The sequence below is a fragment of the Caenorhabditis briggsae genome (genome assembly GCF_000004555.2).
Source record: "Caenorhabditis briggsae complete genome, chrV, whole genome shotgun sequence".
NCBI lineage: Eukaryota > Metazoa > Nematoda > Chromadorea > Rhabditida > Rhabditidae > Caenorhabditis > Caenorhabditis briggsae.
In genome coordinates, this window is record NC_013488.2 from 11,746,443 (window position 1) to 11,773,578 (window position 27,136).

The 27,136-nt window shown below is 37.2% G+C and overlaps 5 protein-coding genes across 5 annotated transcripts; 3 read left to right on the top strand and 2 right to left on the bottom strand.

Moving 5' to 3' along the window:
- Positions 1 to 217: 217 nt before the first annotated feature.
- Positions 218 to 2,549, top strand: CBG09281 (the record flags this gene model as incomplete). Its single annotated transcript, XM_002636786.1, has 8 exons — positions 218 to 451; positions 751 to 891; positions 940 to 1,014; positions 1,348 to 1,459; positions 1,507 to 1,590; positions 1,637 to 1,716; positions 1,766 to 1,883; positions 2,371 to 2,549. 8 exons carry the CDS (start codon positions 218 to 220, stop codon positions 2,547 to 2,549), a joined length of 1,023 nt encoding a protein of 340 aa, XP_002636832.1.
- A 267-nt stretch (positions 2,550 to 2,816) lies between these two features.
- CBG09280 lies at positions 2,817 to 3,569 on the bottom strand (the record flags this gene model as incomplete). Its single annotated transcript, XM_002636785.1, has 3 exons — positions 2,817 to 3,053; positions 3,100 to 3,252; positions 3,300 to 3,569. The coding sequence occupies 3 exons, from the start codon at positions 3,567 to 3,569 to the stop codon at positions 2,817 to 2,819; spliced, it is 660 nt and encodes a 219-aa protein (XP_002636831.1).
- Positions 3,570 to 11,057: 7,488 nt separating this feature from the next.
- Positions 11,058 to 13,356, bottom strand: Cbr-pcm-1 (the record flags this gene model as incomplete). The annotated part of the gene is made up of 6 exons (XM_002636784.1): positions 11,058 to 11,234; positions 11,652 to 11,735; positions 11,874 to 11,996; positions 12,041 to 12,145; positions 12,808 to 12,944; positions 13,302 to 13,356. 6 exons carry the CDS (start codon positions 13,354 to 13,356, stop codon positions 11,058 to 11,060), a joined length of 681 nt encoding a protein of 226 aa, XP_002636830.1.
- A 239-nt stretch (positions 13,357 to 13,595) lies between these two features.
- Positions 13,596 to 17,446, top strand: Cbr-mcp-1 (the record flags this gene model as incomplete). Its single annotated transcript, XM_002636783.2, has 11 exons — positions 13,596 to 13,678; positions 14,639 to 14,729; positions 15,709 to 15,855; positions 15,905 to 16,018; positions 16,068 to 16,175; positions 16,230 to 16,529; positions 16,585 to 16,700; positions 16,776 to 17,011; positions 17,058 to 17,146; positions 17,197 to 17,274; positions 17,324 to 17,446. The coding sequence occupies 11 exons, from the start codon at positions 13,596 to 13,598 to the stop codon at positions 17,444 to 17,446; spliced, it is 1,485 nt and encodes a 494-aa protein (XP_002636829.2).
- Positions 17,447 to 21,354: 3,908 nt separating this feature from the next.
- Positions 21,355 to 26,200, top strand: Cbr-acy-2 (the record flags this gene model as incomplete). Its single annotated transcript, XM_045237762.1, has 16 exons — positions 21,355 to 21,422; positions 21,737 to 21,962; positions 22,012 to 22,104; positions 22,174 to 22,524; positions 22,588 to 22,892; positions 22,940 to 23,179; positions 23,222 to 23,446; positions 23,489 to 23,738; positions 23,785 to 23,926; positions 23,956 to 24,085; positions 24,135 to 24,288; positions 24,337 to 24,537; positions 24,599 to 24,874; positions 25,130 to 25,381; positions 25,429 to 25,800; positions 26,087 to 26,200. The coding sequence occupies 16 exons, from the start codon at positions 21,355 to 21,357 to the stop codon at positions 26,198 to 26,200; spliced, it is 3,399 nt and encodes a 1,132-aa protein (XP_045094091.1).
- Positions 26,201 to 27,136: the final 936 nt, after the last annotated feature.

Genomic DNA, 27,136 nt, shown 5'->3' on the forward strand with positions numbered 1-27,136 from the left:
CCAGTTGAAACATCTGATTCATACTGTATTTATCGTAGTTATCACACTGTGTCATGCACGGGTTTTTTGCGTTCTTCTTTCTTCACGCCCTCATCATTATAGATCCATTTTAGGTGTCTCTGTGAAACATATCAACTATATCATGTTCCTGTTTTTCTTTCAAATAAAACTGTTCCAGAAATAAACTGTTCCTCTAATCCTTTGATTTTTATTAGGCATGACAATACACAAGCATCTACGACAAAGCCATCGGAAAGATCATCCGTATCGAGCTCCAGAAGATGAAGAAGAGCTTGCTCACATTCATATGACTCTTCGTTTTGCACTTATCGTTTTTGGGATGGTTCCATTTTCATTGTTTTTAATTGGATTATGGGTTGCTGCTCATCCACATCATACCAAATATGATAATCAACCAAATATGACTCAATACATTAGATCCAACTTTCAGGTAACCTTCTCAATGAAAAAGAAAAAGAATACTGTAAAACTTGTAATAGAAGATCCCCCACACTGTCTAGTTCTTGCAAATTTTTATTGACTCCAATGCAAAATATCGAAAATGTGTCAACTGATAAAATGTTCGTAACGTTGTGTTGAACAATTTACTAGCTGACAACTCTTTTTATATCTTTGACAGGGATCGAGATAAATAGGCTCAAAGCTGAAAATTCGGGGGGTCCTTCTATTACGGATCCCACAGTAATCCAAAATTTTCGATTACTGTTCTTCCAAATAATCAATTTTCAGTGGAATGAAACAGGAAACGGACAAATATGGATTCCTTGGAAAAATAACACAAAATGGAATCTTGGTTCATGGTGGGTCAATTTGTATGTGAACAATCAGAGTTCCTACATATTTGGTATGAATGATCACAATTTCTGTAATGTAAGTATGCTTTATATTTCCTATCTAACTTTTTTTGTTCAATTTCAGCCTCGTAAGGTACCACTTATAAATGGATGGACAACATCCATATATCGCTCCACACAATTATTCGCTAGCGTCCAGGTGAGAAAACAAGAATTAGACAATATTGGGGATGATGAATAGGCTATTGTTGAGATCATAGATAAGCCGTGATGCTTCACATTTCGGCAATAGAATAGATATGAGAAAAACGATAGAAAATGATAAGGATAGCTTGGATGTGTTTTGTTAAAGGGCTAAATTGTGACCTCCTATTGTGGAGTGCGATGTGATAATCGGAGACTAGGAAGTTTCGTGAAAAAAAAGAGGACGTTAGGGAAAACTGATTTAATTGAGATACAAGCTTCCAAAGAATCCAACGATTATCACCTCCTCATAAAAATTACTGTTTTATATCAGACCAAGTATTTTCAGACATCCTTACGATACGGTATCTTGTTTGTTTTTCTTCCTTTTGTGTTCAACTCCTTTATTCTCGCCAAATCACTTGTAATTGAAAACCGCACATGGTCTTCAGTAGTGATAGGTAACCTAATATTTGTGAAAATCCTAAAACTATATTTTCAATTTTAGGAAGTTTATATTTTTGCAACGAAGTTATTTTATACATTGCCTATTTCGCAGTCCTCACACTTCATGTATCAATGGAAATGGAATGTAAGTGGAACTCCTGGAAATTATAATACATCAATTATAATTACAGATATCCCATATAGCAGTATTTACTTTACAATTGCAATGATTTTATCGATGATGAAACTTTTGCTAAGAAATTTCACAGAGGTTAGCTTTTCATTTGTAAGAAGATCATTCGTGTTTTTCTATTTTTCAGCAAATCGGGTTGTCAACGATAATAAGAACGTTTGGATTATTTATTCTGATTATTGCACATATTCCTTTGACATCGAATGTTCAAGATTTTATAGAAAATGTTCAGTGTGACACCTTTGGTAAGTTATTCGCGACTTTGCCTCTACCACCCTAAAACCTGTATTACCGTAAAACCTATAAGAGAAGGGCCCGCACACTGGCAAGTTTGAGCTCAATTCTCCTGGCTTCTATACAAGATATCAAAAATGTGTCAACTGACAAAAAACTTTCGATATTATGATAAAAAATTTATCAGCTGAAAACTTTTTAATATCTTCAACAGGAGGCGAAAGAAATTGGCTCAAAGTTAAAAGTTGAGGGGTCCTACTATTACAGGTTTTACGCTAGAAAGGGAGGCCCTTCTTGTTCCAAGGTCTCTGAATTTTACCTAAACTGCAAGTTATAAAAGAGAGCTTAGCAATGGTTTTGAAATTTTGAAATTTTCGGAATATATGTATTTCACTGAAACCATACGGAAAACCCCTCTATTACTGGGGCTTTTATATTTTCACAAGCCCATCTCGGAGGACCCTTCTAATAAAGGTTTTACTGTTTGTTATTTTTCAGTTTCACCAACAATCTGTATGTTGGAGCTTTCATGTCTTCTCGTACTGTTCTTCAATAATCTATACGATGTTCAACAGTCCAACATAGTACATCTGGTTGTTTCGCAAACTATCGACGATGAAAACATCCAGAAAATGGCCAAAAAATCGGTTTTCCGTCGTGTAAAACCATCAAATTAAACAGTTTCTCTTTTATCTTTTCCCTCTTTCTGTTCATCGACCCTTCTTTTCCAATGTCCAATCCATTCCGGTGATTAATGTTTGATCTCGATTAGGATGCATTTTAATTTCTTTTTTTGTTATTTATTTTATGCACATTCAAAATAAATTATTGATATGAGAAACAGAAGAGAAGAGCGAAAAAGAGCCAAAAGCAAGAAGAGATTTCAAAGCGTATACACGTGGAGTATTCTGGAGATCTGGTGATCTGGATAGGGGAAAATAAAGTTAGATGGTGGAGTTATTGATGATAGTGGTTTCCTTTGAAGCAATGATTGAAGTATTAATTGAATTCGGGTGAATCGTGATGTGGATATCATCGAAGTGAATTGTATCTGACTTTCTCAAAACTTGCTTTGAGCTGATGTGTGAATATCTTTGAAGATCGATTTTGGAATCAACAAGGTTGTAATGAATTCTTTCGGTACCGTAGTTGTTAAAAGAGGAAATCACCAGAGTCAGTTCCTATAATAACTTCGATTTGTACGAACAAAATGAAAACCATTCTTACATTGTTATCTCCCGAATCTATTCCAACTTGATATTTCTGTTTCAGCTGGAATGTTCCATCGTAGTTCAATTCCAGGCTTTTCTGCTCCATCACAACATCCCATCCGTTTCGAATGTACGTGTCTGGATACCATGGTTGGATATGAGGCGGTACCTGAATTACATATTTTCTTTTTTTTCCCCTTGTTCCGACTATCTTACCGGAACCCGCGCCACTCCAACAAATCGTAATCGTTCGTCCCTCCAATCCTGATTAATCTCAAACAAAATCTTGTCGCTTCTGATGGCAATGACCTCAATTGACACATTGACTTGCTGTTTGGCTCGATTTGGAGCACTGTATCGATTGTATTCCATGAAAAGATCCTCCCAATCCACATGGTGTGGTCGTCGTTCAATGATCAAGTCTTCGTCGAAAGATGATGTGACAAGAATTGGAAGAAAGGTTAGGATCAAGTTGAAGAAGAGCATGGTTTCTGAAAACTCTTTTTAAGGTATGGCAGCATAAAGAAATGGAAAGGGAGAAAACGAGCGGAGTGAGCCTAGTAGAATGACAGATATCAAAACTTTAAAGGTACTATGTATCAAGTGATGTCCAGAATGACTTTTTTGGAAAACGAAATCTGGAATCCGGATTAAAATTTATATCGAGATCCGGAATGAATAATTCTGTAGGAATCCGGAATTCGGAAACCGGACAAAAAATTCACGGCATCCGGAATTATTTAATATTTTTACGGAATCCGGAATCTGGAAACCGGAATAAATAATTTTTAAAGGATTCCGTATTCCTGAATACGGAATCCGGAAAAGATGAAGGAAATGGAAGATGAGAAAAAGATTGGAGTGACCGTAATAAAATTAGAGACATCAAAATTTTGAAGGAACTGTCCAGAGATGTTCGGAATGCCTTTTTTGGAAAATGGAAACCGGATAAAACAAATTCAGTCCGCAAAAATTGGAATATATCAATATTAACTGAATCCGGAATCCGTAATCTGGAATAAAATAGTTTCATACGGAATTTAGAATTCTAAATACAGAGAGAAATAAAACGGAGTTGGTAATCCTATGGAATCCGGAAATTTCTGGTACCATCAGAGGTAAGCTACGGAATAAAATAAAGTAACTAATATTTCATAGATCAAGAATGTGTTTGAGTTCCGAAATAGCTGGTTTCACAATCTGTAAGTTTTCTTCTACATGTCTAAAAACATACACCACTCGAAGTTTCAACGCTTCAAAAATATGGCTCTAAAGTGTAGAAAACCGGGCATTCAACAGAGAAAAAAACTTGAGACACGTGTATGTTCAGGAAGATGTGCTAGGGTGGTAAATCCCCCCGAGGAACACATTTTTCTTTGGATCTTCGCCCAATCGTTTTCTCGTTTTTCCTCGTTTTTCCCTTCCGGTGGTGCTGGTGTCATTCTGGATGCTTCTTCTTCTTCTTCTTCCTTTTCATCTTCTTCTTTACCAGCAGTTCTTCTCACTCAAATATAAATGAAACGAGGGGTGCATATGGCAAAACCGGACCAACGAAAAGAAAAAAGATAGATTGCCCCTTCTTTTCACACCTTTCAATGGGGACTTCATTCACAAAAGTCTCTTGGGAGGAGGAAAGTGAGAAAGAGCAAAAAAGGGAAATGAAAAGAAGAGAAATAGGAGTTCATCGGCGATTCTTTTCATACATTTTGTGTTTGGCACTTTTTCAGAAAATATGTACTGGGGGCGAGAAAAAAGAAATTATGAAAACGGGCGGGACCGAGAAGAAGAAGAAAAGGAAGAGAAGAAGCTAGAAACTGGAAGAAACGAAAATGACGAAAAAAGAAGAAAAAGAGTACGAATTAAGTTAGTTATATGGAAGAAAGACACAAAAAATAGAAGAAGAATAGAAGATGGGCTAGAAAAAAGAAGGAGAAGAAGAACGAAATTGGTCAATGATACATGACCGATTGATGACAGAAGCTGCAGTTGGAAAGGGAGCTGGGATTAAGTAGGAGGACGAATGATGTTCATTTTTTCTATTGGTTTGAGGGTCATTGGTTTTGTGGGGAATCGTCTTGCTGTGTGGAAACAGACTGTTAACAGACTGTTACTGTATATCCAACGAAGCCGTCAACTTTGAGCTCAATTATCTCGATTCTTCTGACAGATATAAAACATTTTTAACTGATAAATTATTTATAATAAAATCACCAAAATTGTATTAGGTTGGCGGGAAAGTCTTTGTCACTCTGTTTGTTTAATCACTGTTCTCGTATATGGAGGCTGTGTATGATATCGACTCTAGTGAATAACAAGGTGATAAGAACCTTCCATATAAACAAGTCCCCATCTCCTTCCCTGCTCCTCATCTGTAATTGAAACGATATGTTTGTTCCCACTGCTATTCACATCAGACATGTTTTGATTTACCTCTTCCTATCTCACACCACGATGAAGGATTCGGAAACTTTCTTGAAGAATGTGTACAACACACATGCCCCTCACTACAATACTATTCGCAATTGGTTCCATCGTTTCGAAAAAGATGACTTCTCGCTCGATGAAAAGGATCGCTCTGGGAGACCCCGTGAGTTGGATTTGGACAAGCTGAAGCACGCATTGCAATCGGATCCATTTCAATCTAGCCGTGAACTAGCTGTCACATTCGGAGTTCACCATAGCACAGTCCTTGAAGGTTTGAAGTCTCTTGGAATGAGAAAACTTTTTGGTCGATTCATACCTCATCACCTGACTCAAGCCAACCTTGACCGCCGAGTCGACGATTCGATTACTCTTCTCACTCTCCACGCGGGCGATCGATGGCTGGACCGGCTAATAACCGGAGATGAGAAGTGGGTCTTCTACGATAATCACCACAGGAAATCCCAGTGGGTTGGAGAAGGAGAGAGCCCACAGGATGTCCCAAAACCCGACCTTCATCCGAAAAAAGTTATGCTCTCTGTGTGGTGGGGAGTGGACGGCCCCATCTACTGGGAACTTCTGCCCGAGGGCAAAACAATAACTGGAGACCTCTACACTACTCAACTACGAAACCTCAAGAAAGCAGTCGACCGTTCGGCCCTGAAAGACAAGAAAGTGTACTATCAACATGATAACGCTCGCCCACATGTTTCGAAACAAGTGAAGCAGGAGCTGATGGGATATGGATGGAATGTTCTCCCTCACCCCCCGTATTCTCCTGATCTTGCTCCTTCCGACTATTGGTTATTTGGCGATATGACACGTGCCTTCGAAGGAAGAAGCTTCAATTCCCGTGGAGCGGTCGAAGCGGCACTCAAACAATACTTTGCCTCACGCCCGGCTGGATTCTACCGCAATGGAATCCATAAATTGAGGGAACGTTGGAGACATGTTGTTGATAATGATGGACAATATAATTAATTATTCGGTTATTTTTTCTTTGAGAAATAAACTATTGAAAAAGTGACAAAGACTTTCCCGCCAACCTAATATCAGTTGACAATAATTGTATAGCTTTCACATGAATCGAGATAATTGAGCTCGAGTTTGACTGGTTGGATGGACTTCTATTAGAGGAAATACTGGTTTCGTAGGGAATCGTATCGTTTCGACTACGGTACCAAATGGTACTCTATAAAAATAACAAATTTCGAAAACTTCGAAAGTTTCCGAAATTCCGAAGAAACCCAAAAAACTTGAAATATTCCAAACTTCCATAAATAAAAAAATTTAAGTTTTCTAATTATCCAATTCTCCTGAATTTAACTCAAAAAGCTTGCTCATTAAGAAAAAACTCAAAAAGACAAAACTCAAAAAGCTTGCTCATTAAGTCAACCGAGACTTGTATTCCAAATCTCAAAGTGAATCCTAGGATTTCTAGGATTTCTTTGATATTTCTATCTGAATTTTGTTTACCTAGACTTCTCCTCATACTCAAATGTAAAAAACTGAACATTTTTAGAATCCTCGTATTCTTCCCCTATCCCCCATTCATCAATGCTACTTCTATTCTCCAGCACAAAACAGAAATTTTTCTATTTCAGTTGTACGAACAACGTTAGACATTCTATAGTAGTCATCTGTTATCGAAAAATAGAATCGTATAATTTTTGATATTTTCAGGTTCCAGAGCTTCTATTGCTCAGCTCTAAAAGCTCTAAAAGCAATTCATAAAATAATTTAGAACCCCGTAAAATATTGATGCCTGAAGCTCGATATCGTCTTCTGGAAACCCATAAAATGGACGAAGCTGTGGAAGAGTGACCGAAATGGAAAATGGAAAAAAGGAAACGGGCGGGGACGAAGAGAAAAAAAAGGAAATTTATGATAGGGGGACGCAGCTTCTTCTTCTTTGGGCTCACCAACGCTCCACAAAACAATAAATTATAGTAGTTTCCGTTTTCCCGAAGAGTACCAAAAAGTACGAGTGAAGAGAGGAAACAACGACAGGAAATTTAATTATATGCATGTGTTTATTTTTTCCTTATATTTTGAAATACCGGAACCGGAAATAAAATTGAACGATTGAATCTGTCAGTGAAATGTGACACTCATTCTATACGTCCACACTTCAACAACTTCTGAATCTGCGAGAAAATTATTTTCTAGAGAAAGAAACTGATGAAAACTCGCCGATTGTCTAGCCTCGAATTTTTCTGACGACGATGTCAATCGAAATTTGATATCCTTCTGAAGACCATGGAAAACTGAAAACCTAACTCTTCCATTTTTCGACTGGAGTGGGAGGCGGGAACACACAATTGCTCATAGAATTTGTCGGGAGGAAGAAGAAAAAAAAAACGAAGGACATCATTCCGCCTAACTAATTTTGTTAATGACTTTTCCTGAAAACTAAAGTAAGAAGGGAATGGATGAAAATATTTGTGTTCTGAGTTGGATTGGGAGGAAATGCTATCGAATGAGATCAAGGAATTTATGAAAAATGGTATCGGAAAACCTGTTATAGAAGGGCCCCTACACTATCAAGCTTGAGCTCAATTGTCTCGGTTACTGTAAGAGATATAAAAAATGTGTCAACTGATAAATTGCTTCTGATATTGTGATAAACAATTTATTAGTTGACAAATTTTTTATATCTTTCACAGGAAATTAGATAAATTGGCTCAAAGTTCAAAGTCAGGGGACCCTTCTATTACAGGTTTTACGGTTATTTGATGGTACGATATTCGGGATAGACTGTCGCAAAGTTCAGAGTTACAAATCAATTTTCTTTTTAATTCAAAATATTTTCGTAACACTTGCCTCTAATAGAAGAGAATTCGAACACTGTCATTTTACATGCACGAATTACCGTAAACACTCCAATTATGTACTACGCAAATTTTGAGCCAATTTATCTCTGTTCTGTAAAAGATATCAAAAATCGTTCAATTGACAAAATATTTTTAATATTATGATAAACATTTTGCCAGTTGACCACTTTTTGATATCTTTTATAGAAAACTAGATGTTTGAGCTCAAAGTTGTCGGTTTCGATGGCACTCTATTGAAGCGTTTACGGTATTTTGATTCACTAAAAAAGTGCGGGAACAACTGGTAAACCCGCCTGATAGACTATCAGTGATAGTCCTAAAATTTTAAAACGTTAGTGAAAAAATCTCGAAGCTCTCTGTCCCAAATTCAGTTATAAAAATGTCTCGAACCAAGTAGCTCCTGGAAACCATCGCAGGAGTTATGAGTGTAGTTTTCAACTACTCCTTTTTTCTTATTCTTTTCTTCTTCTTCAAGTATACAAAGAGACACATCATTTGCAATGTCTTCCTGGACCACCCAACACCATTTATATACATACCACTGCTCACTAACAATATTTTTGTGTCTCAATTGTCTTTTCGAGAGCAACTGGGGTAGAAGAAACAAAAAGAATAAGTAAAAAAGGAAAGAAGGTAGACTAAAAAGAAGAGAATAGTTACAAAAAAGCCAAAAAAACAAAAGCACAATGAGAAGAAGAACGACGAAAAAAGTAAAAACGAGTGGGAGGAAAAGTGGACAGGGATGTGGGAAAAATGGAATAGAGAACAGGTAAATCGGAGGAAATTCGCTTCCCAAAACAACTTGAGAATCATGGATCAGATTTTGGGAACAAAGAAAAAGTGCATGCCATTAGATATTAACTGAATTGCATGTTGAATTTGGTTTTGGGAGAGAAAGGAGATAGAAAAGTTCTGAGGACAAAGAAACTATAGAATCCGATCAGTTTAGTTCATAAGAATCTTCAAAAGAAAGAAATTTAGTAACAATCTCAATTTATAGAGAATTATAGAACCAATCGCAAGAAGCTGAAACTTCTCAACCTGGTCCTTTTCTGTAAAACTAAAATAAATGTTTGTGTCAACCCAAATAGCAAAAAGTAAAGTATTTTTGTTGATTTCCGATGCCATCTTTTTCGTGAAACCTCCCTCCGGAAAAACAACTTCGTCTAAACGAGAAATTGCTTTTTCTTATCACTTTCTAAAATCTTAGTATACGTTGTTGTTACCCTACGACCCCTACTAACCCGCTATTGCCACACACAGCATTTTCGAGTAATTGTAAAAAGTCAAGAACTAAAAAAGGGTTCTTAGAGTCATGTGTGGTTAAAATGAAGAAGGGAAGAAAAATGCAAGCGAAACAAAAAGAACATGTGCCGAGCGTTGAAAATTGATGAGTTTTGTGGGTTTGTGGGAAGAGGGGAGAGGGTGTATTCGACGAACGAATGAGCCCCCAAAACGAGACACATGAAAATGACAACAGTGGAAAGGAACTTTTGAGTGTTGACTTTTCTTTTTTAGGTCAATGTGTTTCAACGAGTAGAGGAGAAGACTGAAAAAACTGAAAGATGAGGCTAGGGGTTTTACTATTTGAAATTAGGGGAGCGTTGAGAGACTGTAGCTTGAGCTTATTGTATTGTAACGTGATATGAGATTACAGTAATCCCACTAGTAATAGCATTTGAAATTCAGAACTCTCAACAGTAGGCTGAGAGTATCTGGAAAATAGTTTGTTCATGGAGATCCTAAGAATCGGAAATCCTGGTATACTTCGGAAAAATATTCAGTTCAAGGATTGATTTGAAAGCTATTAACAAACATTTCACATGAACATAAGAATAGTGTTTTTTTATTATTATTGACTACGGATTCCTTAAGAAAATATTAGTCGAAAGACTGCAAATAGTTATTCAGTTTTTCAATACTACGGAATAATTTGTAAAAAAGAGTTCACTATTCTCAGAATACTACAGATCATTCGGGAAAAAAATTCTGAACTATTTTTTCGGATTCCCCAAACTGAACACGGTAAAACCTGTAATAAAGAGTCCCCATACTGTCAAGTTTGAGCTCAATTATCTCAATTGCTATGCAAGATATCCAAAATTTGTCAACTAATGAAATGTTTGGGATATTATGTTGGACAATTTTTAATAAAATGTTTGTGATATTATGTTGGACAATTTTTTTTCAGTTGATAACTTTTTAATAGAAACCTAGAGAAACTGACTCAAAGTTAAATGTTATTAGGCCCTTCTATTACTGGGATTACGGTACTTCTTCAAAAACTGCCATCTAATGTCACTCGATCATTTATTCTAACCGATTTCAAACCAATCGAAAACAACAATTTAGTTATTTTTCACCGGAAGACAAAAAGAGACAAGACAATTCCGGAGAATATGTCAATCTTCTTGCCCAAAATGGATGGAAGAATATCTCTTTTGACCGAAACAGAGGAAAAAGTAAACGAACAAGAAGTCAGGAAAAAAGACGTAAAATAAGAAATTGCGTTATGTCTTCTCAAATACTCGGCTCTCTTCCCTAATGAGTGACACTTGACGATAGAGAAGAAGACGATTCCAAGAAGAAGATGAGTACCTGAAAACAGATGTCAAATTTAAAAACATTTTCAGTTTATTTTTACAACACACCGGACAGACAGAAGAATTATATACAAAATGTACAATATGCACAACGGATTTAATCTAGACTCGATAATTTAATGATGATGACTCCATTGCTTGTCACGGCTTGTCAACGGTACGTAGATGACATGCTCCACGATTTTCTCATGAATCTTCCCGTTGATTTTATCGATTTGCATGAAGACCTGATTTCCGTCTTCTTGTTCCACTGGTATCATCATTCTTCCTCCGTCAGCCAGTTGGTCAGTGAGCTGAAATTTAGAAAAAAGTTAATAATACAGTTTCCCCCGAAATGCCGTATTCAAAATATGGTCTTTGTCAGCACAGATTAAATACCAAACTTTGAATTTTAAATTAGTTGCGTTTTGGTTTTCAAATTTGATACAATTTATATAGTTCAGTAGTAGTTCAATCACAGTTATGCTAATTCCCTCCCCGCAACGTGGCTCATCTCCGGTTTTCGGCCACCACATATGACCTTTTTCGGTTTGCATCTAGCGGTTCTTCGAATTTTTATTGACCACAAAAAACGACATAAAGAAACACCTCCTTATTGTGGATTCTCGATTCAATTTGTGCATGTGTGCATGTGATCCGGACGGCACAGAAAGAAAAAAGAGGAATCCGAATTTTTCATGTTTTTATTTCATTTCTTCTCGGTCACGTACCGCCTTGGGGACTCCTGCCGCAGCTGCTCCAACGTGAATCGCATTGTATGGAGCCTTCTCTGCATACCCTTGACGACCGTCTCCCTGGAAGAATGAGGTATTCAGAGCTTCTTTTGTTTTGTTTTTTCACACAATGTTGTTCCGCTTTTTTTCTTTTTTGCTTCCTCTTTCGGATATTTTTAGACATCAATATATTTTTTAATACAGTCTCCCAAAACTCACATCAATCATAACGACGTTTCCATTCTCTATCATCTCACTGTGATGTTTTTTGATGTTCTTTGTGCTCAATTCTACCAATTCCGACATGTGCTCGATTCCAACAACAGTTCCTGTTTGTCCAACCTAAATTAGTACAAATTTTTACCAATGTGATAAAATTCATTTACCATTATTGCCATGCAAACTGTCAAATATCCACTTCCCGAACCGACATCGAGAGCATTTGCACCAGCGACCAGGTGGTTCTGGAGGTATTCGAGAGCAGCTGCGTGCTGTCAATGAAAAAAAGTGCCATTGGGAACAGAGAGATTGGAAAGATGAGCTCAGTTGGCAGCTTTTGTGAAGGCTCAGAGAATTTTTAGAGATCCTAGTCGTTTTTATTCCTAAACTACTAATGTATTGTTCTAGATTCAGTTTGATAATTTACAAAAATTTGCAAAAATGTACTTGTAAATTTTATTCTGGTACGAAAAATCGGAGCTGTGGAAGAGAAACACCGGTGGCCGTGGCCGAACGTTCCGGAACGACAGCTACCATAACCTAAATTATTATTATTTTCAGAGTTTATTTTTTTCAATTTTCGTGCATTTTCCGTCAATTCTTTTTTCACGCAATGAAAAACGAGATAGTAAATAATGAGAATAAATTATTCTTAGGTTACGATAGTTGTCGTTGTGATACATTCGCCCACGGCCACCGACGTTTCTCTTCCACAGATCAAATCTGTGCGCCAGAATAATTTTATGTGTTTAGAATCTCTGAACAAAATCTGTATCTTATCTCAAATTAAGTAGTAAAACGACGGTCGCCAACTAGTAGGTCACAACAGTGTTCTATGCATCAATTTCATTCTTCCGTTTTTCATTAAACCGTTGGTTTTGTTTTCAGTTAACTACTTTGTTTTCCAGTTTCTTCTTTAAAATTAAATGCTCACCATATGTGGCGCTGAAATAGTGGCATTGTATCCAATTCTCTGTGGAGCATCTTCATAGGGATCTCTGGATGCGAAGTCACCACGGTCAACGGCCTTCATTGCATCGTAGGCTCTTTGATTGCTGAACACTCCATTTTCTGAACAAACCAATAATTAGCTTTGCATGTTTAGCTGGTGTTCTGTTCTTTCCGAATTAATTGGGTTTGTCTCGTTTCTTCTTCTTCCTCGCCCCCAATAGAGTCTTCGTGTATTCCTTCCCAGTTTAGTGTGCTAGTCTTCTCAAATTTCAGAGGATTTGCTTTTTCTATCTTTTGCGAAATTCCTGATCGTATACAAGTGTGCAACCAGTTATTTCAACCTTCGAATTGCAATTCGAATTGTGCCTTCAATTTTTCTCGGTCGCGAACTATTTCTTTTTTTTTGTATTTCAATCTCAATCAATGCTAGTACGTTCTTTTCAACACTTGTTCTCACTTTCCAAAAACAAAACTCACTTCTCAAGTTTTCAACGAGCTCCGCATTGCTCGAGCCACTCGATCTCCAAGCCATATTTCTGCTAGTTGAGAATAACAATAGAGTTGAAATTAATTGAAGTCGTCTCATGCACCGAAAATAGGTTTCGAAATTCTTGAATTTCTCTGAAAAACAAGATACAACTTTTGAAAATCAATGTGAACACCGAGAAGTAAACAGAGAGAGAGAGAGACGCAGGGAGAAAAAGAAAAAGCGAAGAGACGCAAAGAAGAGTGACCATCAAAAGAATGATGCCAGAAGTTGTTTGAAGAAAAATGAAAGATCCGATGGAGAAAACAATGGGGAAGATTGAAATGAAAATTTCATGCCTGGATAATCCGATTCTAGAATCGTCAAAGTATTTTTGTGGCGACAACTAGAGGAAAGAGAGGCTCTCTCATCTAGTAGTGTAGAGTGCTCCTGACTCCTCTTCACAGCTGCTCTCACTAACTGACCATTGTGTTGTTAGTTCAGTTAGCTGTGTCGGTGAGCAACACGGCATTTTCAACTTGTCTGCCCTATGCTCTTTGTGCGAAAACGCTTTTAGTAATTTTTGTTTTTGCCAACTCGGTCAATTTTTGCTCATATAACAAAATCCACTTTAATTGGGCAATTAATTGGAAAAAAATGATGCAATTGGTGCGAGTTTTTTTGTTTGATTCATTAAAAAACCCAACTTTTTCATTAAAAGCCGGAAAGAAAAAGGATTTTTAAAAAAACTGAAATTCTGCTAGTACAGTATATTTTCGTGGTGATACTTAATGCAAAAATTCATACATGTGGCTGGTACGATAGATTTATATTTTTTTCTCGACAAAAATAAAGAGACCTTTTTCAAAGGGAAAGAAAACGAAAAAGAAATTTTAAAAAGCATAAAAAATATAGTGGATTCTCTTCGTTTCGAAAATCCCAGTTGTATTTTCAAATAAAAAACTGTTATGATAATCGGAACAATAAGAATTCTGAATATATCAGTTATGTAACATAATTTTTGAATTTCCCAGAAGGATTATCGAAATCCCTTATCTTCAAAGAGTGATCTAGAATTGAAGAGTACTGTGGCAGATTCTAAAGTCCATAACCATCCAAACGAGCCCAAACTTCCTAACCCAATTCATCTTGCATCCCACTCGTTTTTAGCTTGTTTTATGTATATGTATGCTTTTTCTTTTGGTCTAAATATCCCGTGCTTTTTCATCTTCTCCTCCATCCGGCAGCTCGTCAAATCCGTCTATCTGTGCTCCTCACCACATGCGTAACTATTTTTCCTTCACTCTGTTCGTTTATTTCTCTAAATCTCTCCACTCTCTTGTTCCAGAAGACCCCGCCCCGTCGACAAGATGCCTATGCGGAAAATCGTGATGTTGGGTGCCAATGCGCGGACGCAAAGATCTGTCTCTTCTATCCAGGTAAGCTCATTTTCCATACAGGTAACATTTGAATATAAAAGTTTGTGTTTTTTCCAAACATTTTAATCCTGTTATTCGAAGTTTCTACAGTAATCTCGCATAGTTTAGGGTCATACAGAGGTATATCATCAATCCTTATTAATTTAGTAAGAAGAAAATTTAAAAAAAAAGAAAACGTTCAATTTTTCCACAATAAGAACTATAGTTACAATAAGAAGTATATGTTTTGTAATTTGTAGTTCAAGTTGTATAATTCCAGTTCAAACAGTTTTCCAACTTCCTTGAAGTACTTCTATTCTGTTCTAGAAAGTATCCCTTATCGAGTTCTTAGCTATTTTCTCATCCAACCGAATACTCGTATTTGAACAAAGCACCTTTTTTAAGCGAAAAAACAACTAAGCACCAAAAAACTCCTAACTTTCCGTATACCCAAAAATATTCTGGTAACCCAAAAAAGGTCGTTTATCACTCCTCGTCATTCTCTGGCTTCTTCCACAACTTCTTCTGGCTTCTTCTTCTCCTTCGCACACACCAAAAGCAATTCAATTCTTCTTTTCTTTTTTCTTTCGTCATCCACTTTGTCATGTCTTCTAACTGAAAAAATTTGTGTCCTCGCACAACGAAATCGACAACCAATTTGTACTTTTACGAGCTTCTGTCCACATGTTCACCATTTCATGAAATAGGAAAATTGAATTGGTTGGAAAGATGGATTTTAGAATTTTTCGAAATTTCCAAGTTTTGAAACTTCTGCTTCTAATTCCTAATAAAACACTTAAAATTTATAATACCGAGCCACTTCGAGCCACTAAAGTAAACAAAAAAACGTAGGACGAGAAAGAGAGATTACCAGGATTAGTTCCGCTCTTCGACACCCTTCTGAAGCACCAATTTTTAGTCTTGAACACTTTGAAAATTTTAAAAGAAGAGGAAGAAACGGAAAACCGCTTCACAAATGGTAAAATCGTCAATCTTTCAGCTACCCGCCGAGTTCTCCCCTTCAGCATCTTCTGCGCCGTATTTCAATTATTCGCCGAGCGATTTTATTCTGGATTTGAGAACTCACAAGGAATCAGAAGAGAATTATCAAAATGGACATACAGAAACAGATGATGGAAAGAAACAGGTTAGTATGAACGGTACAGTGTATCCAATAGTTCTTCTTTTAATTCTAGCTCAAAGACCTTCTTCATGAACGATGGGAAAACTCGAAGCAGTTCAATGCATTCAATTATTCACTCAATTGCATGTATAGATGTATGGATGGGAAATATGATCTGTCTATGCAGGTTTGCTTATTATTATTTCATAAAGAGATCATAAATCTGAAACGTTCAGTTGAACATCGAAAGAGGAGAACTACGACGAAAACCGATGCACTTCAAAAACATCAAAGAGCCCTTTAACCACTTGAGATTTAATTTCACCAAGTTGCATGATAATGAGGTGTGTCTCCGAATTTAGAATTCGTATTTCCATTCTAAAAATAATATTTTTCAGATTTTGTTCTACCTAAAATGTGATGCTGATCCGATCAGCAATGATCCATTAGATCGCCATTTGGTTGCTGTCAATGCATCTCCATTGGAGAGAGATCACTCATTAATTGTACCATCTGTCAACAAGTGCAATCCTCAAGTTCTGACACTTCAAGCAGTTCGAATTGCTGTGGATTTGATGCTTTTAGTAGACGACGATATGTTCCATATTCTCTTCAACAGCCTTCTTGGTCAAGCTTCGGTGAATCATCTGCATCTGCATGCAGTGTATTGGCCTTATGATTCGGATCTGATTAATAGGGTTTGTTATAATTCCTGAACTACTCTTGTGTCTATAATAAACCTATGTTTTATAGAAATGTGAACCTCTTCACGATGTGCCAAATGTTTTTGTCATCCGACCGCCCATCTGGATTTGCCCGGCTATCGTTTTTCAACTGGACTGCATGGAAAACTACGAGCAATTCAAAACGTAATAACATCTTCGATTGAATATAGAAAACCAACGAATTCCACAAAACCAATCTATTTGTATCGCATTTTTCAGGAACATCTACAAATGTGTCGAACACTTGACAGAAACGAATCAGGCACACAATTTGTTCCTTGCCAGAGCCCAACCGATAAGAACAACGGGGGCTGAGAAAGAAGAAGATAGACGAGGAGAACGTCCACAACTCGTTACGTGTTATGTGTTTCCAAGAATGAATATGATTGGAGCGAAACCACCATCGAACTTCAATCCAGCTGCAAACGAATTGGCCGGAAATTTAACATCCTACAGTAGGTATAAAGTATATTTCCGATTATTTATATTAAACATTTCCAGCAATTCGCTTCTTTGAATCTGCAACCGAGCAGTCCGTAATTCGAATAATCGAGGAAGAGGCGTCATTAGATGATGATAGTTTCCGAAGTGTAAGTTTGATTTCCTAGTGTTTTCCGAAATCCTCTTTTTTCATTTTCAGCTCTGCTTCGATTTGTCTGACGTGCTTATTGGAAGGTCCGTGGGCACATCACGACCACATGATCTAGATATACTAGAGGTAGAGAAACTATAGAAGAAGTCTTAAGTGGTAAACAATTGTGTTTCAGGGATTGACGTCTCCAGAAATCGACGAACTTCGCGATTCTTTCCAATCGTTCATGCCACGATCACCATCGATTCGACACAGGAGCTCAACGCGTACGCATTCTGATGAGGGACCAATAGTTTAATTAATATAATTATCTTCAAATTTTTGTCATATCTATTTTCTGAGATAAATGGTTTAAAGCTTTACGTTACTGGTTGAAAGCTCTGAAGGAAAGTCACGATTATTACCGTAAACTAACAGAAGGCCACCCAAACCGCCAACTTTGAGCCCATATATCTCGGTTCCTGTAAAAGATATCGAAAAGTGGTCAACTGATAAATTGTTTATCAGAACATCAAAAATATTTTGTCAGTTGGCCACTTTTTGATATCTTCTACAGGAACCAAGATATATGGGCTCAAAGTTGAAGGTGTTGTGTTGCTTTTGGAGTGTTTACGATATTTCTCAGCAGTGCCAGTCCTTCAGTTTTCCCATTTCCCGCACATTGATGGTGGCACGGTATATCTGGAAAACAAGGTCAAGCAAACCATAGCTGCGAACTAGACGTCTTCTTTCCACCCTCATCTTCACACATCGACATCCAATTGGCTACCATCATCAGAAGCACAAAAATTAGAGCATCGAGAGAAGAAATTGGCTCGTGTTTCGTTTTTCTTTGTGAAAGATCTAACAATGCATTCTTCCTTATTCTTCTTCTTTCGCCGTTTCTCGTCCTTTCCTGTTTTTGCCTGGAAAATTGGAAAATTTGTTTTTTCTTAAAAATTCAAAAGAGCATCACTCAATTTTCTTTCCCATCTCTATTCCCCTATGATTAGGTATTCAATAGAGAAAAAACGGCAGGAAATGAATGCAAACATCTTCCATCATTCTCATTTTTTTTCCGTCTTCATTTTTCAGATTACTCCTTTTTTACACACTTTTGACCTCATTCTATGGAGTATCAAAAGCATCATAAATCGTTTATAAATTAAATGACTGGAAGACAAGAAACGGAAAAGGGTGAATGCATTTTTTGTTTGTTAATTAATGCGAGATTGCGGAAGAGGTCTTCGATAAATATCTATGTTTGATCTTGGGAATGATTTAGATTTTGGTTTGTTGAGGTTTATATAAGGCATCTAGAATTTGTACTAGGATCTAGAAGATCCAAAATGACCATATTATGTCTAGGGGATCTACTTCCATTATTTAAATTAGCAGAGAATTTTCCATTGTGGATATTTATAAATAGATCCCTTGAACACCGTTGCTAGCGAATCGCATCCAATTTTAGACCTACCCTCTCTAAATCCCTCATATATGAACTTCTACATTTTCTTGAGAATTCATTTTCCAACATGTCATCTTCTCCTATATATGAAATGCCTCTTCTGTATATTCGTTTGTTGTGTATGCATGAATAAGAAACAAAAACGTATATGGATTCTGACAGATTCTTGAAGTATGCACGTCCGCTCTGTTGAACTATAAAACTATTGAAACAGATAACGGGGGCGAAGAGCGATACACATTCATTTTAATATGATCTGCTAAGAGCAAGAATCGTTGAATTTTACTAGTCCTTTGAAACTCTTCATGCACCTGACTTTTGGATTACGGTAGCTAAAAATACACTAACTACAGAAGGTATTAGCATCATACTTAGCCAGCGGACTTGTCAAGACGAATCATAACCTTCATCTGAATCCCTAATTTTTCCATCATCTTCTGAACCCGCCAATGTCACATCATCCATCAATTGAAACGTTGAAATAAAAACCGGAGACGAAGGGATAAAATTTGAGCAAAAAAAGAAACGTCAATCATCATTCCAGACTGCTTCTTCTATCCCACCCATCCTTTCTTCCTTTCTTTCAATTTTTTCCCTTTTTCATCCGATTTTGGCACTCAATCCATCCGTTTTTGGAAAAAAAACGGACGGCACAAATGTCTCATGTTTCTCGAATTTCTCGCGGTGCTCTATTCGGACCACTTTTGTCCTTTGCTTTGCTTTTTTCATCTTTTTATTTCGATTTGTATCTGAATGAATTTTTCAAACAAAGAACTAATCTCAAAATAGGGTTTGGCCAGGAGCTACGGTACCTTCTAATATGTATGAGGGCCCACCGTAACCTTCCTACCCTAAAAAAATGCCAGATCTGTGATACTTTGTTCATATTTTTCAAACTGTATCTAGTTTTTGGGTTCCCGGAACTAGAAAACATATGTTCCCAAGTCTCGTTATTTGTGTTAAAAAGATAAATGGGAGGTCCCCTTACTTCCAGATTTCAGAAAAAAAAAACAAAGACGATAAAGTCAACTTATGACTTTTGTATCAGACTCGAGGGGATAATTTTTCATCCCCAGCAAAGGCAAAAAGAAATTCAAACGGCAAAAGAAACTATTGCAAATAACAAAAAAAAGTAGAGCACATCTGTTGTTTCATATCCCAAATATTTTGAGCCTGAAAAGTTATTTTTCTTGGCCATTGAGCTTTGCAAAAGGCTTCTAAAGATCAGATTCTTACCAATTATACGCATTTAGAATCCTTTTCCAGTTACCAATGACGCATTTTTAAACTAGAGAAGCCATTTTCAGACTTTTCTGGAAACCAATGTTCGCAACTTTCGTTGGTCAATCTTTGCCCACCTTAACCATTTTTATGCTCTCCACTTGAAATAAAAATGATGTGTGCTGATTGATATGCACAAAAAGAGTCTGACCTGAAGAGCTCTTGACGCTTCTTTCTTGTGCATCATGTCTAATTTTCTATCCCTGAATAGTTTTGTTTTTCAACCAATTTTTATTGACGATCGTCTTGTAAAATTTTTATGAATCTGATTCGTTTTCCGAACTCTTTTCTTTTCCATGTTTAAAGGGAAGGGGGAAAATGAAGAATTTTTCGCGGACGAGAGTATCCCATTCTGATTGAATGAATCTCACAACGAACCGCCGAATACTGCCGAGAATATGTGTGAATGACAGACACGGACACACCAAACCAAGACTCTTTCGTCTTTTTGGGAAGAGATTGAGATGGAGATTTCTGGATATATTCTTATGTTTTTATGCCTTTTACCGAATGCTGTTTTTGGGTATAAGGTATATATTTTAATGTCAGTCTATTAGTGATTGAAAACAGGATATTCCAATTATTGATGTCTGTCGAAATGAAAAAAAAACTCCTGGCCCAGGCCGACCATGATCCTTGTATGTACATTATGTTTCGGGGAATTTTCTTTCAATTGGAATTCATTAAAATTTTTCAATGGTTTTCAGAAAATCAGCTATACAGGCCGATCGGGCCGGGTGGCCGGAAGAATTTTTTCCGCCCCTGTCCTGACCCGGAATGAGCCAAGTAGAATATCAGTAACTTTCCACCTAAGCTAGCAAAAAAACTAAAAAATACCTGATTATTTTCTGAACATTAACTAACAAAAATACATTCATGTCCTATACCAACCCTCAAAAACATTCATTAATGTTTCAGAAAAGAAATATTGAAGATTTAGAATTTTGGAAAAAGTTTTGAATTTGTTCTACAATTTTTTGTTTTCTTCTTTTTTCACTTCTCGAAAATCACTTGAAGTATCACCTCTTTGTTACATAGATGAGGTGTTCTGCTTATTCTCTTTTCATGTTCTTTTTTCTTTAACCGCGTCAGTTCAAACTTGTTAATCCGAGTCATCGGTCCCTTTTTACATCATGCTCTTCTTTTTTATGCTCTTTTCCGTTTTGGCACCGGGATTGGAGATCATATTAATTCTCTGAAATGCATTATCCCACATCATCAGTTTCAATTCCCAAAAATATTCTCATCCGGTAGCGGATTCAGAAGCTCCACGAACCCCGGAGGCTGTTTGTTTTGTGTATTCAGTTGGAATGAGACATGTGCACACAAAAGTTAGGATGATGATGAAGACGTTTTCATTATTTGAAGAGACACAGCACATACGCTTTCCTTCTTCTCCTACTACTTCTCCTCTCCCAGCAACTACCTCGACCCATTTATTCTGAACAATAACTTGCTGAAATTCTTCTTCCATACTCATGCTGAAAACTACTCATGGTCTCCGAAAACGGAGCACAATGAAACGGAGCAGAGGGAGAAAAAAGAGGTACCTTTTTGTTTATGTTCTTCTTTTTTGAAATTCGAAATTAAATGGTCAGTTCGAGGAATAGAAGAATCTAATTGCTTTTGAAATATTATGTTTTGATAAAATTCAGTTATAATCGAATGCGTAAATCAGATTAACTCAAAATAGCGCTTGTCTCAATAATGCACCTTTTACATATTCCACCTGTTTGTTGCTTTCTACATGTTTAAGAAAGTTCGCGTCCTCCTACAATTGTCTGCGTCACTGTTGTCTTCATAGACTCCGCCCACTTATTCTGAAAACCCCTTGTTGAAAACAGTTTCTTTTTTTTTCAGACGCGGAATGTCGGCAATAATGGAGATGTCGACAACGCGGGCCGAAATCCGTTCTGTACTGGTAAAACATTGGCGTTCACTAGACAAAGCACGTCTTCATACAATTCATCTTTGGCTTTTGCTCTATGCTGCTGCTCAGATATTCATCGAATACTATTTCTCTGAAGTTTACTCAGTTTTGATGTTGGAATCAGATCGACCGCAATCCAAAGAAAATCATGAGAGGGTGAGTTATTTATAATTCAAGTCAAATATAACCTGAAGGATTATTTCAGGTGAAAAAGTGGTCTCCATTTTGTTTCTATGCATCCATATTCTTCGTTGCATATCTCATCTTAACATGTTTTGCAATTCGTATACGACAGCCAGTGAGTTATTCTGTTTTGAGACTCTTTTTCCAAAGTCTTGTTTGTGAAAAAAAAAGAATTGTGTTATAGAAGGATGGTGTCGGTATAGTGCTTATATCACTTTCATTGGTGTTTTTATTACCTGCCTTTTCTTGGATTCTTCATCTCCCTGTTGTTATTTTTGTGAGTCGCGAACGAATTCACACCAACGAACACGACCATTCAGCACTTTATACAAGTCTATGCATATCTTCAGGTCTCCTTTTCCACTTTGTCCCAAAATGTCCAAAAAACCATCTTACAGTAGTCCAATTCTTCATTCTTCCTCGTCACCGTCGAGTCTTTTTTGTGGTTTCCATTATATGGATCGTAGCCAATTTCTTCTTGATTGTCGTAATCAACTGGGACGCTCTCAATGCCAACACTCTTTTCATATGCTCGGTAAGAGCAATTATTTTCTTTTCAAATTGGCTCAAATAGAAAACAACTTTTTGATTTTTGCAGTGCGTCTCTCTGCTTCTTCACCAAGGAGTCATTGCGTTTGTGGGAGTTATAGCAGATTCCAACGAAGCAGGGAACCGTTCAGAGATTGCGAAAAAGTTAACTGAAGCTGTCTACAGAAGAACTGAGTTGGAGACGTTGAAGGATAGACAGGAACAGTTACTCTTGTCAGTTATCCCCGCATATTTAGCGGATCAGGTCAGCAAGAGTATCATTCAGTCCAGTAGTACAGGAACTGGGAAACCTACTAATTCTAAGAACCACAAGCTTTTCCATGATCTCCATGTCCAGGTTCATGATAACGTTAGGTAAAGTGTCACAGATAATTCATCAATTACGGTCTTACTGTTTCTAGCATTCTGTTTGCTGATATTGTGAATTTCACAGTGTTAGCTGCTCAGCTAACAGCGAGAGATCTTGTGAGAACACTGAATGAACTCTACTCCAAGTTCGATCGAGACGCCCAACGTCTTCAGTGTATGCGTATCAAATTTCTCGGAGACTGCTATTATTGTGTGTCAGGAATGCCTGTTAATCGACCAAATCATGCAGATATGTGTGTTGTGATGGGTCTGGAAATGATCAACACTATCAAGTAATCTAGAATCTTAAACTATTTTTAATCAGTTCATTCCAGACAAGTGCGTATTGCCACCGGAGTAGATGTGAATATGAGAATCGGAGTTCACACTGGCTCAGTTCTCTGTGGAATTATGGGCCTTCGAAAGTGGCAGTTTGACATTTGGAGTGACGATGTCACTCTTGCAAATCACATGGAATCCGCTGGAGTTCCTGGTGCCGTTCACATCACAAAATCCACTCAAGAGAGGCTATTGGGAGATTACTGTATTGTAGAGGCAGTGTAAGGGAACTAAAACTGATTGGAAAAAATATTTATTTCCAGTTCTGATGATCCACATGTAGTATCATACGGTCAGCCAACATATCACATTCTTCCGGATAAGACATCAGCTATCGAACGAACTGCTTCTATTTACCGAAACAGTCGATTATCAACAAGTCCAGCACTTCAATCCAGAATGAGTATGAAAGCAAAAGTGTCGAAAATGGTCGAGTTTTGGGGTGCTGAAACTCCTTTCGCTAATTTTACGAAGAAAAAATTGTCAACTTCCCACGACCCAGCACTGATTACGGTTTGTTTTTGAGAAATTAAAATTTCATCCAAAGTAAAAGTTACAGGATGAAATTGCTCGCCGACCTACATATATCAACACTATTCCATCGATGACTTTGATTGAAAACAATCTAACCAACTTTTCCTTCAATAAGTTTGTTTCTGTGAGCTTCAAGCCTGAAGATTCATTTTCAGTATCAATTCCATGTTCAACTGCGAACTACCGACAATCCCAGCCTCTCCAAAACTTCTTTTTCCATTCAAGATTGATTCAATTACTTGTAATTTATCAGATTGTGCACTTCTGATGCTTGTGAGCATTCCTTCCGCAATTGCTAATCTCCTTCTATGTGCTCTCTACTGCCCGTAAGTACCGAGCACCAGGATTCTTTTTATACTATTCCAAACATTTTAGAGCCGATGTTCTCCAACAAATTTCTCTCCAACAAAGTTTCACTGTTATCGGGCTGGCATTGCTGTCAATTCTCGGCCGAGTTTGTTCATACGCAGGGCCATTGATCACAATGACCGCCTTCTTATTGTCATCTTGTATTCCAATCGGACCTCATGTAAATATCCCACTCCTGCTTGAAACTTGAGCAGCTTAAAATTTTCAGATAATCATCAGAAAGTCCAAACTTGAAGGAGTGATGGCATTCAACTCATTGATCTTTCTTCCCAGTTGTGTCAGCCATCTCGTCTCAGTTTTCATTCTTTACCGACTCCCTTATTCCCATCGTTGTTTCTTATTCTTTACGGATTTTGTCATATTCCAAGTTCTACTTTCTCTATTCCCAGCCTATGGAGCTGAAGTTTATGTTGGGTATATGGGGTGAGATAAGCACGGTTCAGATCTCAAAACGGAATGACGCTTTTCAGATATCACTTATCAGTGGTCTCTATCAGTTTATCACTTCTTGTAATTCTTCTTTTCTTTATCGACTGGATTGTAAGTTCATTCATATTCCTCAATGCCAGATGTTGGCCTACTTTCAGACAAACTACGAGAGAAAACGGGAAAGTGCATGTCATGTGTCATTTCAAAATGAAGAACGAGATGTTGAAACCATGCAAGATATCAATAAGATTCTCATTGAAAATATCCTTCCATCAAGCGTTGCTGCTAAATTCTTATCACCCGATCGAGCGGTCAATGTGAGTTGTTTTTTTGAGTTTTGCTGTAGATAACAAACAAAAAGAAGAAGAAGAAGAGTGATCAAAATGTGTCATTATGTCAATAGTCTGGTAAATTGAGAAGTAGGAATTTGCTGAAGTATAGTTATGAAATCACTAATTATGTTTTTTTTAGATACTTTCAGTTTTTTCTCTAGTTTTGCTCATAATCATCTAAAATTCCAATCTAGTCACGATTCCATTCTCACTCCAGCTGACCACTATATTATATTTCAGGAGTTATACGCTCGTCAACATGACAACGTATGTGTCATGTTTGCTTCGATTCCCAATTTCAAAGATTTCTGGAGCGAATGGGATACGAATCGAAAATTAGAATGTCTTCGTTTGCTTAATGAAATCGTTTGCGAATTCGATAAGCTACTGTCAAAACCCAAATTTTCGAGTGTCGAAAAAATAAAGACAGTTGGAAGCACATATATGGCAGCTGCTGGATTGAATGAAACGGAAACTGATTACGATGATGATGTGAGTTCACTTGTTTCCCGGATTATCAAATGTATCCGTTGTTTCAGGTATATCTGGAGAAACAAAGTCATGGAAAGTTCAATAATAACCTTCGAATCGGAAACACTGCGTTCCGAAATGCGAACGTTATGATTGAGTTTGCACTAGCGATGTCACAAATCCTGGATGGTCTGAACAGGGATTCCTTCCAAAACTTCGAACTGAGAATCGGAATGAGCGTTGGTCCTCTGGTGGCTGGCGTTATTGGCGCTCAAAAACCTCAGTATGATATATGGGGAAACACGGTAAACCTGGCAAGCAGAATGGATACTCATGGAGAACCAAGAAAGATTCATGCGACAACGGATATGGGGAATATTCTTCGAGCGGGTGGCTATCGAGTTCAGAGTCGCGGAAAGATTCGAGTCAAAGGAGTCAAGGTTTGAATTTTGAGAAAAATATAAAAAGTGCATAGCTAATCAAGAAAATGACCCTAATTGGTTGACTGATAGTTTTCATAATTTCTCTGAAGGTTAAAGAACTAGTTGTTGCGATTTGATGATAACTTCGCAGTGGTTGCGTTTTTTCCTGTGGGTGGTTGGCTTCTTTTTCGGTTTTGGTCTATACTGACTAGACACAAAATGATCTCACTATCACATATTGTGAGGAAATTGGGACGTGCAAAATCGAAAGAAGCAATTGAACAATACATCAGTATATTTTCAGGAGCCCATGGAAACTTTCTTGATCGAAGTGGACTCCAAACGGAACTCGTCTGTATCTGGAGAGCAGACAAACAATCATAACAATAATAACAACTGTCATCACAGTACCTTATAAAACTTTGAATCTCTTTTCTTTTGCACCCTTGTTTGTATATTTTGCCACCTACGATAAATATTGTCTCTTTATGAAAAAAGATCACATCGAAATGAGAGGTTCAGAGAGGAATTTATGTTCACGCTGAAGTGATCGAACGGTAGCCGAAAGAAATTCGGAGATACAAAGGGCAAACAGACCAGTCATCCTCCTTCTTTATTCCGTAGGATTCATCGTCACTTTATATGGAGACAAGACAATAATTTTTAGTGTCTGGATACAACAATTTTTGTGTTCAATTATTTTTAAACCTATTCATTCTAAATCCACTGAAGAAAAGGGAGGAGAAAAATAATGTGTGAGATCGTACACCAATTATCCAGTCGCCTAACAAATACTTGCTTCTTGGATAAGGACACGGCCTTCTTCTCCTTCTTTCTCTTTTCATCTCGAGGTTTCATTTCGGAATGTACGATCTCTTGCGTTCTTGGCCTCTTCTTATTTCATCGTCAATTCATCATCAATCCAGAAATAATTACCGTTCAATTATAATAGCTTCGATTCCTTGGTGGTGATGGACACTAAACTCAATACAAAAAACCTCCTTATGAGTACGGTCATTTTCAAATTATCCCAATTGTAGAAGATCGGAATTAAGGAAAAATCTCATCCGGATAGAAAGGTTTCTTCCAACTTTTTCTCGCCTCCCAAGGTGTATACAAGGTTATTTACTAAACTTTCACTTGACCCCAATTTCCACTTCCTTCAAAAAGGAGGGATTTTCTTGTTGTATATCCTCCTCCTGTTTTGTCGCTACATCTCATTATGTGAACCACATTTTAAACGACTTTTTCTTCTTCTTTTTCACACCTTTTTTCTATGTGTGGTTCTTTGACCCACCTCGATGACTCGTCTTTTGTTTGCTCCGATGCTCCGAAAGAGTAGGAGAGCGGCCGA